The 13,326-nt window shown below is 40.4% G+C and overlaps 1 protein-coding gene across 10 annotated transcripts in view; it reads right to left on the bottom strand.

Annotated features, from left to right (window-relative positions):
• Nucleotides 1-9,569, bottom strand: part of slmapa (sarcolemma associated protein a) — a 58,597-nt gene extending 49,028 nt beyond the window's left edge. For 6 of the 10 annotated variants that reach the window (XM_084348591.1, XM_084348590.1, XM_084348589.1 and 3 more), the window contains exon 1: nucleotides 7,782-9,568. In XM_084348591.1, the coding sequence (XP_084204717.1) occupies nucleotides 7,782-7,979 (198 nt within the window). In that variant the 5' untranslated portion in view covers nucleotides 7,980-9,568. Of the gene's footprint in view, nucleotides 1-7,781 lie in introns of all 10 variants that reach the window. The other 4 variants (XM_084348587.1, XM_084348588.1, XM_084348584.1 and 1 more) reach the window with 3 other exon arrangements.
• Nucleotides 9,570-13,326: the final 3,757 nt, after the last annotated feature.

Here is a 13,326-nt window from a genome sequence, read left to right on the forward strand (position 1 = left end):
GGAAAAGAAGATCCAGAAAATGGCAAATGGCAAAATGAAGACACATTAGATGAGTCTGAAGTTCAATGGTGACCGAAAGAAAAGGTTTCTGCATTTAAAAACATGAGAAACGTAGATTTTTAAGTCACATATAGATCAGAGCTGCAAAGATTATCTGATGAATGAATTTGCTGTCAACTTTTTAAAAAGGTAAAAAAGTCAAAATTCTCTGATAGCAGCTTCTTTTATTATATTTTCTCATGAGTTTACAGTTAACTGAATATCTTACAGACATTTGACGACATCATCTTGGGCTTTTGGAAACACTGATATTGGATATTGGACTGGATACTGTGTCAACCTCAATACATCATGGTCAGACCTGCTCTAGTTCTTTCCCTTCCCTCCATCCGCAGGACTTGGTATGGAACCTCAATAGTACAAAATAACTGAAATACCTCCATCTTAAACTATTGTCAAGGCACTGTGACCTCTGACCCTTGACATCCCTACCAGTGGCTGCTTGTTCTCTGCACATTATACTGTTTACTTTTGGTTGTCTGTATTTGTTTGATTATGTCAGGAATTTCATTTCTAATTTAGGGTGGATGAAAAAGAATCAGGAAGCAGAGAATCAGAATCGATTCCCAAAGATTACTCCCAATACTCGATTGTGGTGTTCCCGTTGCCCTGTCTGGATGCAGTATACCCAACAGTGAACACACAGGTGCCATTCCTGCCGACAGTCTCTTATTTCTTCACACTAACACTCAGTTACAGATCTGTGTCCTGCTTGTGTAACAGTGTTGCTGCGCTGTGTGGGTATTCAGATTGAGATCATTACCATACTGTTGAATACTGATACCAAACAACAGCTCTGCTCTGCCGTCAGCAGTACTGCTCTCCATTGGCTGCCTGGTTGATTAGCTCTCTGTCTTGTCGCCTTCATTAAAGAACAACTACCCTCCTGTGAAAAACAGCCTGGAGAGGCTGGTGAATGATGCTGAATTAAAACATTGCCCTGACTGATAAACTGGCTGGCTCCCTGAATGTGGCCTGTGTCTTACAGTGGTGTTAGCTGTATGTTTTGCTGTGGTGGCAGTTTCATTTCCAAACAAATTATTACCATTTAACTGTCAGCTTTTTCACGTATGACATAATTATTAAGAGATTTTAGGATTTAATCAATTTAAAAAAAACATGGTAGCTCCATAAATTGCTTTTCTAGTCATGCACATAAAAGCCTCTCCATTGCGTACTCTGTATGTTTATGCTCACCAATACTGACTGTTAGGGGGCGCTTGTAGTCCAGCAGTAACACGACAGGTTCAGTAAGTGGAGGATCCCTATTTCAGAGTGCATGTGGCCCCACCTGAGGCCTACAGCAATCTCATGACTCATCTACTGTAGGGAATGTGTGTGAGCATGTGTTCGTTTTCATTATAACCTAACAACTAGACCGACAAAACCATAATCTTTCTCCAAGCACAAACACCACTTGATGTGCAAGACCTAATTGTAAAGCTAATAGATGAGTGAGGCTGTAAAGTGCATTTCACACCAGAAACTGAAATTCTTAGATGACTGAAAAACAGACTGTATTAAGACTAAGATGTTCTTCTAAAGTTTATCCTGAGGGTGTCACAGGAGAGGAGGACATGGTACTCCTCTCCTGTGCCTGTGTAAGAATCAAAAGGGTTTACCTTCCAAAATTCAATGGTGGACCTGACATGCAAGATGCTGGCCTGTCCATTGCACAAGGCACATGGACATCCAGAGATCAAACTGCCAATCCTTTTAATGATGGACAGCCCGCTCTACCTCCTAAGAGACACAGCAGGGTTTCCACTAAGCCTCATACCAAACTACATTGTATAACATTGTTTAGGTGTTTCATAGATTAGAGACTGCTGAACAAGGTACGGCCTGCTGCTTTTCAACAATGAATTTTAAGTTGAACAAATCACTGAAGCATCCTTCACACTAAATTTAAAACTTTCACCACAGTGAAATTACAACTTTTGCCATGGATACTTTCAGAGGTTCAGTGAAAGCAGACAGCAGCTGATGTTCTTATGAACTGTCTGCCACATATTTTTGAAAATGTAAAATAAGATTTATACAGATTACAAATTCACCATAGCGCTAAACAGCCTACATTACATAACTGATGATGGCACCTTTAGCAAGTACAAATAACACCAACATTCCCTCTGTTAATAGTGGAACCCAGCACAGGTTTCTACTCGCTGACTGGTATTTACACCTGTTTAAACCACGAGGCTTGAAGCTGATAATGCTCTTATACCATTCATTCATACTATAATTAAAGTCCGGGTTTCCCCTGCATTCTTTTCACTTCTCGACTCCAAATCCTCCGCAGAGGGCTGACCAAACATGACAATAGCCTGCAGAAAAATCGCTGCAGACCCTGATGTGAGGTATTGCACGGGGCATATAGGCCGCCAGCAGGGAAACAAGCAGGACAAGAGAAGACAAATTTAGCTCCAGCATCGTACCACACATAGCTGCAGTACTGATGCACCAGTATGTACACTCGCTGTCAGACTTGTAATGAAACAGGAAGCTGAACGAATGTACATTTTACCTTCCCATCGTCTGATGCTAACCTGCTTGTAAGAATAAACTCAGCAGCATCACGCTTCAGAGTTTGACCAACAGCTTGGATTGATATTTTTCTTTTAAAATGCAATAAAACCTGATTGTAGCAAGGACACCAACAGATCAGTGTCAGGGCTCTGTGGGTGAAGTCTAGAGATGTTTTCTGGTTTCTTATCTCCTCAGTGACAGTAAAGGACAAACGAGACATTTGAGGACATCATCTTGGGCTTTGGCAAACACTGATCTTCATTTTCCCCAATTTTTGACATTTTATAGACCAAACTACTAATTGATTACTCGGGAAAACAGATAACAGATTAATTGACCATGAAAATAATAGCTGAAGCTCAAGTGGACACATGTTAAGGTTTAGTGTACAGATATGTTACCGAGATCTCCACTGGGAGTCCTGAATCAGGTTTAATCTGCTAAGTATCTGCCCAAGCACACCACTGACTGACAAGCTGCTGCTCCTTTTCCACCAACATGGACCCAGTTCTGTTCTGGTTCGAACAACGAACTTTGACCCATTTGGAGAATTTCAACCAAAAATTAGGGATGTTCTGCCTCCAATACAGTCCAGGTACAAGCATCTATGCATCAATTAGATATAGAGATAGTTTATCATTAGAAACATGACCCTGCTACTTCCCAGAAACATCCCATATACCTGTATCCAATAGATCTGATCCAACGGCTCCACTCAACACTGGTGAAAACGACCTGGTTGGTTTGATGGAAGTAACAGACAGAAACACAACTGCCTTGTCTCAATAACAAGGACACTTCTTATGTAGCATTTCACAACAGACCATGTTGACTGGTCATTACAGGAAGAATACCAATGAGTGCCAATGAGTCACTATGCACAACATCATAGCCTTAGCTAGAGCTGGTAATGCCACATGCAATGCAGCCTTCATTGGTGTTATTAAAACCATCTATTGTTTTCCCACAATTACATCTAAAAATCAAAAAGGTCTCACTCATGGTGTCCTTAACTACCCTTTGACACTCTTCAAGCCCACTGATTCCCACCGAAGATCTAATCTTAAAAAAGGACCTCATACGGCAGTTTCACTTAAAGAAAACTGAGTGATTTCCCAAAATAGCTAGCTACTATATACAGTTTTTTACAAATATTTCTCAAAAAGGAGGAAGGAGCGCATTTGCGGGGGACTCCATGTTGAGAAAGTTATCCTAAACAGATCTAAGACTGTGAGAAGTATCTTAGATCAAACATTTGCAACATGTTGGGCCTCTAGCATGGTTAGATGTGTCTTGTTTTGATGGAATGTAAACAAACTGCAGCTGGGCTTGACATATGGATGATGTCGCAGTAATGATAAAAAAAAAAAAAAAAGGACCGTATATAAAAAGTGTTGATGGAGCTGGAAACTGTCAGAGTCTTGGGGACTTGTTGACAAAAACTTAGAGGCGAGAAGAAGCAAGCACTTGTGAAGGATACAGCACTGACATCTCATCTGACTGTTCTCCTGAGACGGTTTTCTGACTGCTTCTCTAGTTGACTGGCTGGCTCTCAGCTCCTCTAGCACACTGGTTCCCAAACTGAGGTCCCAGGACCTTCAGGGTTAAGAGAGAAGCAGCTGTGTCTGATCTGACCTTCCCATGATGGCTGCTGCTTATATAAAGAACACACTTCATTATTTTCTCTAAGAGCCCTTCAGATATTCATCCCACCAGCTGCGCTCATGTCAATTAGTTCATCCTTTCTTCACAGTAGTCAGTGTCAAGGCAACCGTGTCTACAGGAGGCCCTGAAATCAGCAAGCAACAGTGCACGATATGTACTCAGCGCTACAGGTCTCAATCCTTAAATCACATTTCAGTCTGGCTGCAAAACAATAAAACTGACCAAACACAGAAGACATGATGTCATCGTGTTGTCATTTTTCCAGCCGCTCCAGTGGAGTCTGAGAGGGGAACATGTTTCAGTGATCTAGCTGTGATCCTCAGAGTCAAAGACTGAGGGATCTTTGCAGAATATCTTCCAGTCTTACATGAGAAGGCCCTGCTCGAAAAGATGACATCAATAATAAAGCAATCTGCTGGATCACTGAGGCGTCTGATTGGTTCATCAATCACAGGATGCGACCAATCACACCTGTTTCTCTCCAGTGCACAGTTATCACCCACAGACAAGATGGAGGTGAAAGCTGCTGAGCACAAAAACCATCAGAAAGACAAAGTGTCAATATGCAGTGGAGAAATATTTAACATCAGTTCTCATTCTACTTTTGGCTCCTGTGCCGAGTTCAGATCAACACGCTCGAGACTCAGAACGACACAGGTGAAAGCAACAAAACTCTGTTTCAACATATTAGAGCAAAGTGAAACTATCGGTTGGCTTTTTGAACAAACCAGAAATGCAAACTCATGTGGTAAACAGTGTTCCTACTGCACTTAAGAGGAACCTAAAGTTATGAGGTATTGGTTAGGCAAGCCAGGTCTATGTAGCTCTTAATTCCTCTGCGTGTGTTCGCAAGAAGGAGTGAATACTGAGCCACTGCCCTGTAACAGTTTCCATAATTATATTAATTTCCATAATTTGAATGCAGTGTATTTTCATTATATGTGTTACTATTTGTATACACTCATCCTGTGACCACACTTGTGCATGTAGCGAATTCACACTGTGAAAATTACATATGCATGTAAATACAGCCTGAACTACACGAGTATACAAAAGTAAAAAAACAAAAACAAAGATGTTATAACGGCTCACATCCCCTTTTTAAATACACATACAACATAAACCAATACAACTCCCAAAATGTTAAAAAGTGGACAGTGTTGCAGCAAGAAAAATACCTGGAGGCCTAATGTCACATGTTGCATTAAAGCAGCTATAAAAGATGACCTAAATTTACCAAATAACGATGTGGAAAAAATATGACAATGTTAATTGGGTCGTTTGTTGTGATGAACCAGCTCCTCTCTGCCTTACTAAGCTTTATAGTGAGTTTCAGCTCATTTCTAAATCATTACAACACCACTGTATACTACCTGCTCAGTACCAGTCAGCAGAAAGACAGTTAGAAACTAGCTGGTGAACAAATTCATGTCATGTGACAAGTTTGACTGAGGTTTCCGGCCTAACGTATGATGACCCACGAAGCTCCCAAAAATAAGTACGTTTGAGAGATTATTAAGATAGAAAGGCTTATCAATCACGTGTTTACCCGCACTTACAAAACCTGCATATACGAGACAATCACCACAGTTTGAAGGTGGACACCCAAGATTAGTTTCAGCGAGTCAGTATCCAACCGAATGTGAAATATGTTAACAATCTCCCCTTCTCGTCTTGAGTTATGGTACTGAACAACAGCCAGAAAAGTGTTTTAGCAGAACATTGTGATCTCACAGTGGAGATGACCTCTGTCTTTTTGGGAAAATGTCCTCATTTCATCCTGTTAAGACATTTTTGTGAAATTTGGTCAGAATGTGTTTTGTGAAGTCACAGTGACCTTTGACCTCAAGTCCAAGTGTTTGAGAGAAATGTGAGGAAATTCCTTCAATGTGTCGCTGAGACATTCATGAGAATGGGACGGCTGGACAGACCACCAACCAGGCGTGGAGGCGTGAAAACGCGATTCTCTGTTCGATCCATTTCAGTTCAGGATATATTGGTGAATCATAACTGCCAATAAATGTGTATATTAGTGTGAATGTGTGTATACTGGTCAATTCATGTGTGTGTGTATCCCTGAAGAGAGGAAAGGATGACGCGACTGGTGTCATTATAAATAGCTTACGCTGTGTGCACACACACACCAACACACACAGGGTATTTCAAAGTCCCTGCATGCCACATAACTGGGTAATCCCGTGGCTGTCTCAGCCTGTTCAACCTGTTCTACAGAGAAACTACAGACACTGAAGCTACACGACGACAGATGCTACAACACACAGATTTCATCCATCTGCTTCAGATCTCAGATCTGTGGTTCTTAAAGAAATTACAGGTTGACTTCCCAGATGAAGATTAAAACTAGTCCTAGGCTGAACTGGGGATATGCCTCAGTGGATATCTGCATTGAATCTTGTTTAGTCCAGGAATAAGTTTAGCTCCTGCCTGGAAAATGAGAGCAGCATGCCATTTCCTGACAAAATGTTTACTCTGTTCTACTCATTCATATACATAACAAATGAGAAAATAACAGTTGTGTTACACTTACTTTTACTAATGATAGAAATGACTTAATTTAGATAAAAACTGTAAAAAGAGGTGTTTGATGATGAGAACAGCTGATATACCAAATATAATGAATGAATGATTTTCCATAATAATAGAAAAAATAAATAAATCATGAACTGGTTCAAGCATCTTAAATGTGATTTTGCATTTTCTGTTTGATATGTTTTGATTTTGTAGCATTAGCATCTTGATTTATCACACCGCAGTGATAATAATCAGGGCCAATGTAGATTTTGGTTCTCGAAAAATTACAACTTTGTTTTCAATTTATGAAATGGTGCAGAAGAAGAAGACATGTATGATGAAGTGGAGCACAAAACTAAAGTATTTGTTTTGTTTATCCAGGTTTTAAGTTTGCACACAGCCTCATGCTTGGACAGGGTTATAGTCTTACAGAAGGAAATGTATTTTGGGAGAGGGGAGAATTGATCCAGACTTGACTTTTTTCTGCCTTTTCTTCAGCTTTGCTAGCATCTGTGTCTTTCTACCAATAATCCCTTGAGTTTTGAGAACATTTCCTGTGCTCAGTTGGGATTATGAATTACCCTCCAAGAAGAGCGTTGGATATGTGTACAGAAGGCAGCAGTGCAGAGTCTGACGTTTCCCTTCAAACATGCTTTATGTGAACGCACCCTTAAACAAACTGAATCTGTTCAGGTCTGAGCAGAGTTCACACTCGGGAGAAAGTCTTGCTCCAGGGTGTTATTGCGTAAAAGAGTTGATGTTTGTGGCAGCGCTGCTGGTAATTTAAATATGACTGAGAATCATTTTGAGGCCTATTGTGAAGATATGGTCCATGAGGTTATGGTAGAGGGTTGCCTGCTGACTACTCAATTGTGACTTTTCATCAGAAGACACAAATAAATATAAGAAAGTGTGTGAAGATTTACACCATTTTAAGTCAATCCTGGGGAGAAAGACAGTGATGACATCAGCTTGTCATTATCATCTTCTCTTACCTTGCCAGTCTTGTGGTCGAACCAGACCAAGGCATGATTCCTGGACAGCACCTTGCAGTCGAAGGTGGCATTGTTCTGGGCCGGGCGACACCGAGCCACAGACCTGCCGATCTTGACTGGCTCATCCAGGTACACATGCCGCTCCTGGAATGGGTGCGAGTTGGGTCGGCAGGCGAACACGGCCAGCGCTGAAGGCATTGATTTTGGCTTCAGAGTATTACTCCAACCAGACACGAGGGACAGGTTTTCTTGATCCAGAGTGGCGGGCTTCTGTTGCAATCCCCAATGAATTAATCTAATATATTTGTGGCCTACTGTATATGTAGGCAGAGCTGTTAGTCCTCTAATCTTCTAGGCACTAACTAATACACATTGTCCACTGTACACAGCCGAGGCTGCACCGCTTTCCCACTTTGATTCAACAAGACTCCCCTGTGTATGAAAAAAATGAACATAAAAAAACCAACAGGTATAAAAAAGACAAGACATTCCCTTCACTGACTGTCCACCAAAGCTACATTACGACACTCACTTTTGACAGCAGGCACTATGTACAGACCAGGGTGCCATGTGTCAAGACATACATGACTGAGTATAGCTCTGACAGTCTGGCAAACAGCCTCCCACGTCCATCAAACTACTCCAGCACTGAAGCAGGAGAGGGAAGCCAGTCAACCACCTGACTTGATCTTTAGTGCCCACAGATAGAAACAGCTCACGCCAATTATTATAACTACTGATCGAATCAGTTATCAGTCAAGGAAACCATCCATCTAATGTCTATCGGGTGCAGTTAACCAAATTATAGCGCGCTTTCTAGTTGTGTCAAGTCTTGTCTTGCAGCAAGCTAACAACGGGCACACACCCCAATGTGCAACACGCCAGTCGGTTTACACACGTTTGGCGTTTAGAAATGTGTCGTCTGTAATTTAATCGTCATTTACAGCCTGTCATAATCTGAGTGACATTGTTGCCCTGATACAGGGAACCTTAGCTAGCTACCTAACGTTACCACTCCCTCCAGAGAACACCTATAAGACCGCTAACGACACCTAGCAAGACTGAACGCAAAAAAACACCCCTGAGTTATAATCAATTAAGGTTCGTCAACGAATGCTGTTCAGTCTGAATCGGTTAGTGCAGAGGCTTCAAAACACTCAGCCGGGATGAGCGAGGGATTAGCAGGTCTTCTTGTGCAACTAAAATGCTAATTGGCTAGCTCGCTAGTGGACAGGCAGAGCGCTAACTTCTCGGCCAACGTTTTCTGGCGTTGTACCAGCAAGCTAGGCTAGGCGATGCTAATGAGTGCTGACAAACTTATCATGGAGGTCCGCAAATGTTCTCTCCCCACCCTTCTCAACCAGTTCGCTTACCAAATGGAGGCGAAATGCCATCCCTGTCTCCTGGAGCAAATAAAAGCAGCAAGCTAGCCCGTCTCTTGGCTACTACAGAGCCCTGCAAGCGAACGTTAGCATGAAGGTGGTGAGCTACCAAGCAGCTAGCCGGCTAACTGACAGTCAGGGCAGAAACAGACGCGGAAAAATCAGGGGAGTTTCTTGACTGCGGCTCCTCACGCATCACACCAGCCCGATTATCTTCCAGGAAAAACCTCGGCAAACGCCATAAGTTGCGCCGTCGTCACGTATCTCAGTCCAGGTCGTGTTTGCGGTGACGGTTACAAGTTAAAGCCGTCGCCTTCCCACAGTTTTCTGGAAGGAATCTAGAAGAAGTTGTCCTCCTCCGCAAGTCCCAGCCGCCATACTGTAACTAGAGAGCAGACAGGCGGGGTGCGTTCACGGCCCGAGTCACATCAACTCCACTCACCGCTGAGCTCATTTAATCAGTTCACTCCTCAAACGTGGATTTAAATAGATGTAGTTAATTAGAGGTTTTAAACGGACACTGTGGAGGCTCGTTTGTGCCAGAGACAGAGGCAATATGAAAGATGATGAAATATTATGTAAGTTCATGAGTGATCATTTTGATTTTCTTACAAAATTATATGATTTATTTGGCTATAAGTTGTATTTTTTTTGTCTTTCATAACATTATATCAACTTTTTCTGCACGACCTATAGCCTTACCTGGATATTTGATCATCATTCGTGTTGTCTAATTAATACTTAGTTTAATAATTTACTTTTCAGGCTGGCAGTAAATCAATATAGGCAGCATTTTGGATAAAATGGGGTTTTAGGGTAATAAAGGTTAAATTGTAACTAATATAGAAGTCATGCCTTAATGAGAACAACGTGTAATACAGTATTCCTACTATATTAAATGAAAATAAAACAATTTCTGGTCTTCATTGCTAAATGTTTACAATATAAAGCAGGTCCACTTGATGCACAGTCAGCAGGTTTTTATCATGAACAACAGAAAAACAGCATAATTTAGATTTTCTTCAAGCTACAAAAATATTAAGTTTGTAAAACCATATGTGAAAGCAACATATAGACTCTCGTGGGGTCTTGTGGGTAAAATTAAAACATTAATAAAAACAAACAAACAAGCAACAACAACAAAGCATCAACTTACATTTGAATTTCACATTTCTATGATTTGATAAAAGTTGGGTTTCAGAGGACAGGACATTGAGAAATGTACCCTTAAATGGTTTTCTTTCTTCTGTTATTGTGTTTCAGGGTATTTTCCAGCAGACCATGTTCATAATACCACCACTGTAGCTTACCAGTATCACTTACTGTACAGTATACTAATAAAAACAGCCGAAGACAATATGCTACAGCTCTATTATGGTTTTATCCAGGTGATTTATGGACAGGAGCAGCGTGCAGGGTGGGGCGGGGGCGACGTGGGAGGAGATCGAATTCTGCTTATGGCTTCAAAAACGTCCCTGCTGTGTTCTGGTGAACCGACAGCTGAGACCAAATCAATGCTGGATGAGACAGTAGAGCAGATAATACTGGAGGATAAAACAGCACAGTGCATCGCTGCTGCTCATTTTGGTTCACTTTAGCCGCCGTGTAACAGGAGATATAACAAAAAAACACAACCTAATAATTAATTATTAAAATCAGGATTGATTGTCTTGTAATTATGCAGCTTTCTAAATGATTTTAGAAGTTTCTGTCCAGGATTCAGAGATACATTTGTACAATTCACCTTCACATGAATGTTTTTTCCTCAGAGATTCAGACAGTTGCTATGGCACCAGCCCTGGGAAAACTGTTAAGTGAATTGTTGGATTTGTTTCTTGGCTGAGACTCGACTTATCTGCAATGTTTAGTGCTTTCCTCATTCAAGTTAAGGCACACTTGTCTGTGAAATTCAGACCTAACAGGTGAGTATCGTCTTAAAAACAAAGAACATTGTTTATAGTAGGCCTAGTATTTACACTTACACATGTCATGGGCCCAAATTGTCAGTTTCCTTTATTATAAAACACATTTTTTATTTGAGTTAAAATAAATAGGACATGTAGATTCATTTTCAAATCAAGTTCAGCAGTTACTCCTCCAGGAGTTAAGAAAATATACACAGATTTTGTTCTTCGTACTTCATTGTCGAGAGTTAGAAGAGAAGATCAATATATCATATCTGTTACAGTAAGTTACAACTGGCAGATGGTTAGCATAGCTTAGCATAAAGAGGAGGAACCAGCCTGGCTCTGTCCAGTGATCACAAAATCTGCCTACCAGAACCTCTAATTCACATGTTAACAAGTTATATGTTGTTTGTTTGATGTAGGGCAGCATGGTATTGTGAAAAACATATTGTGATTGTTTTGATGGATTACAATTGCAGTATGATTAACGATTAGTAATCATCATCATGATGATGCAACATTTATTGGGGAATTAATTCTGCAGCTGTTTAATTCATATTAAAATCAAAGTGCTAAAACAATTTGTTGTGGTTTTACGAAGGGTTATGAGGCCGGGAACAGTAACTTGGAGTCTCCACTGGTTTCCTGGTAACCTTATAGTGATGACAAGACTTCAGGAAGCTACTGCTTTAGCTTTGAAGGTGTTGGTAAGCAGGTTTTGTTACATTTGCACTGAGCCAGGCTAGCTGTTTCCTCCTGTTCTCAGTCTCTCCGGACGCTGTCTGCAGCTTCATATTGAGTGATATCAAGCCAAATGAACAAGTCAAATTCCCAAAACATTGAATATTCCTTTAAACCCATTTTTGCACTTCTATTCCTTTTTTCTTTTCTGTGTCCCTTCTATTGAATGTCATTCAAACCCCTGTGTCGCTGATGTTCGGTGCGTTATAATCAGTTCCTTTAACACAATATCTAAGGTTGTACATATATGAGCCTATAGTCCTGCCTACTGGAGGTCTTGGCAGGTCTGAGAAGCCCGAGGGCTGAGACAGGGTCACCCAGGATCAGACTGATTATCAGTCTGTTCCAAATATACCAGAGTTAAGGACAAGACAAGGACTGAGCGACTAACACAGACTTTCAAGATCAACTAGAGGTGTTAGTCAATAACATCTGAGCTTCTCAGCCTCACAGTGTTGGTTGGTTCTGTTTGTGTCGGGATCACAAGTCTTTCACTGTAAGTCCAGGACCAGGTTTTGGTGATGGTCATGGTATAGATCCTGGTCGTTGTCCCTGCAGCCGTGCCCAGCCCTCCCACAGAGCGAGCAGGGGACCAGCTGTCACTGTGCTAACAGTCCGACTATTATTTGAGATTTAACAGCATCTTACTGTGTTTAGCGTCTTAGCCCAGTTTGACATCACATTGTCCAGATATACAGAGGCTCTGTGTCAGTAACAGGCTCATCTCTATGAGTTCAAACTTACTTTTATCAGAGCTTTATAAGAGTTTTATAAATACTGTGCTGTTGTATGTTTTTTTTTTTATTTAATTACATAATTCAACTTCATGTGAAGGAAGCAGTTTGTAACGTTACTTTTAAGTGTACTTTACTTGTATTATATTGAGTGTTGCATTTTAGTTAATGTTTGTTTATCTATTTGGCAGTAAGATTTTTTTGTTTGCAACTAATTGATTCCATATTTAATCCAATATGGTTATAAGTCATTAAACTATTTATAAAAAAAAATGGCCTTTGATGTTTACAGTTGCATCACAGCTCCAGCTGATGAAGATCATGTGATATGATATAAAAAGCCCCAGATCAGTACCTATATGGACCTTGATGTGATTTCCTCATGGAAATATTTATTGTAGAATTTCCCAATAATTCATTTGTTTATCTATTTACATATTATGCCTTTTAATGATGTTTTAATATATGCATTAAATATATCTGTGTAGTTTGTGTCTGTCAAGTTTATTTTGTCATTTGAACCATTAATCAATTCTCTAAGAACCAGAGTATAAAAAACATCAGAAATATCAAAACCATTTACAGAACATAAAAATAACATACAGGAGCAGTTTAGTAATATATTTAATATCATTTTACAGTAATACAGTTAAAGTTATTTAACAAACATAAGCTACATTTCTGTAAATTAATCTGATTGAATTGCATCCTAAGCCAAAGGAAACAACGTCTTTTCCTCTTCTATCTGCTTACCTTTAATAAGGTGGATTTGTGTCACAGC

The sequence above is a fragment of the Pagrus pagrus genome (genome assembly GCF_965226575.1).
Source record: "Pagrus pagrus genome assembly, chromosome: 3".
Taxonomy (NCBI): Eukaryota; Metazoa; Chordata; class Actinopteri; order Spariformes; family Sparidae; genus Pagrus; species Pagrus pagrus.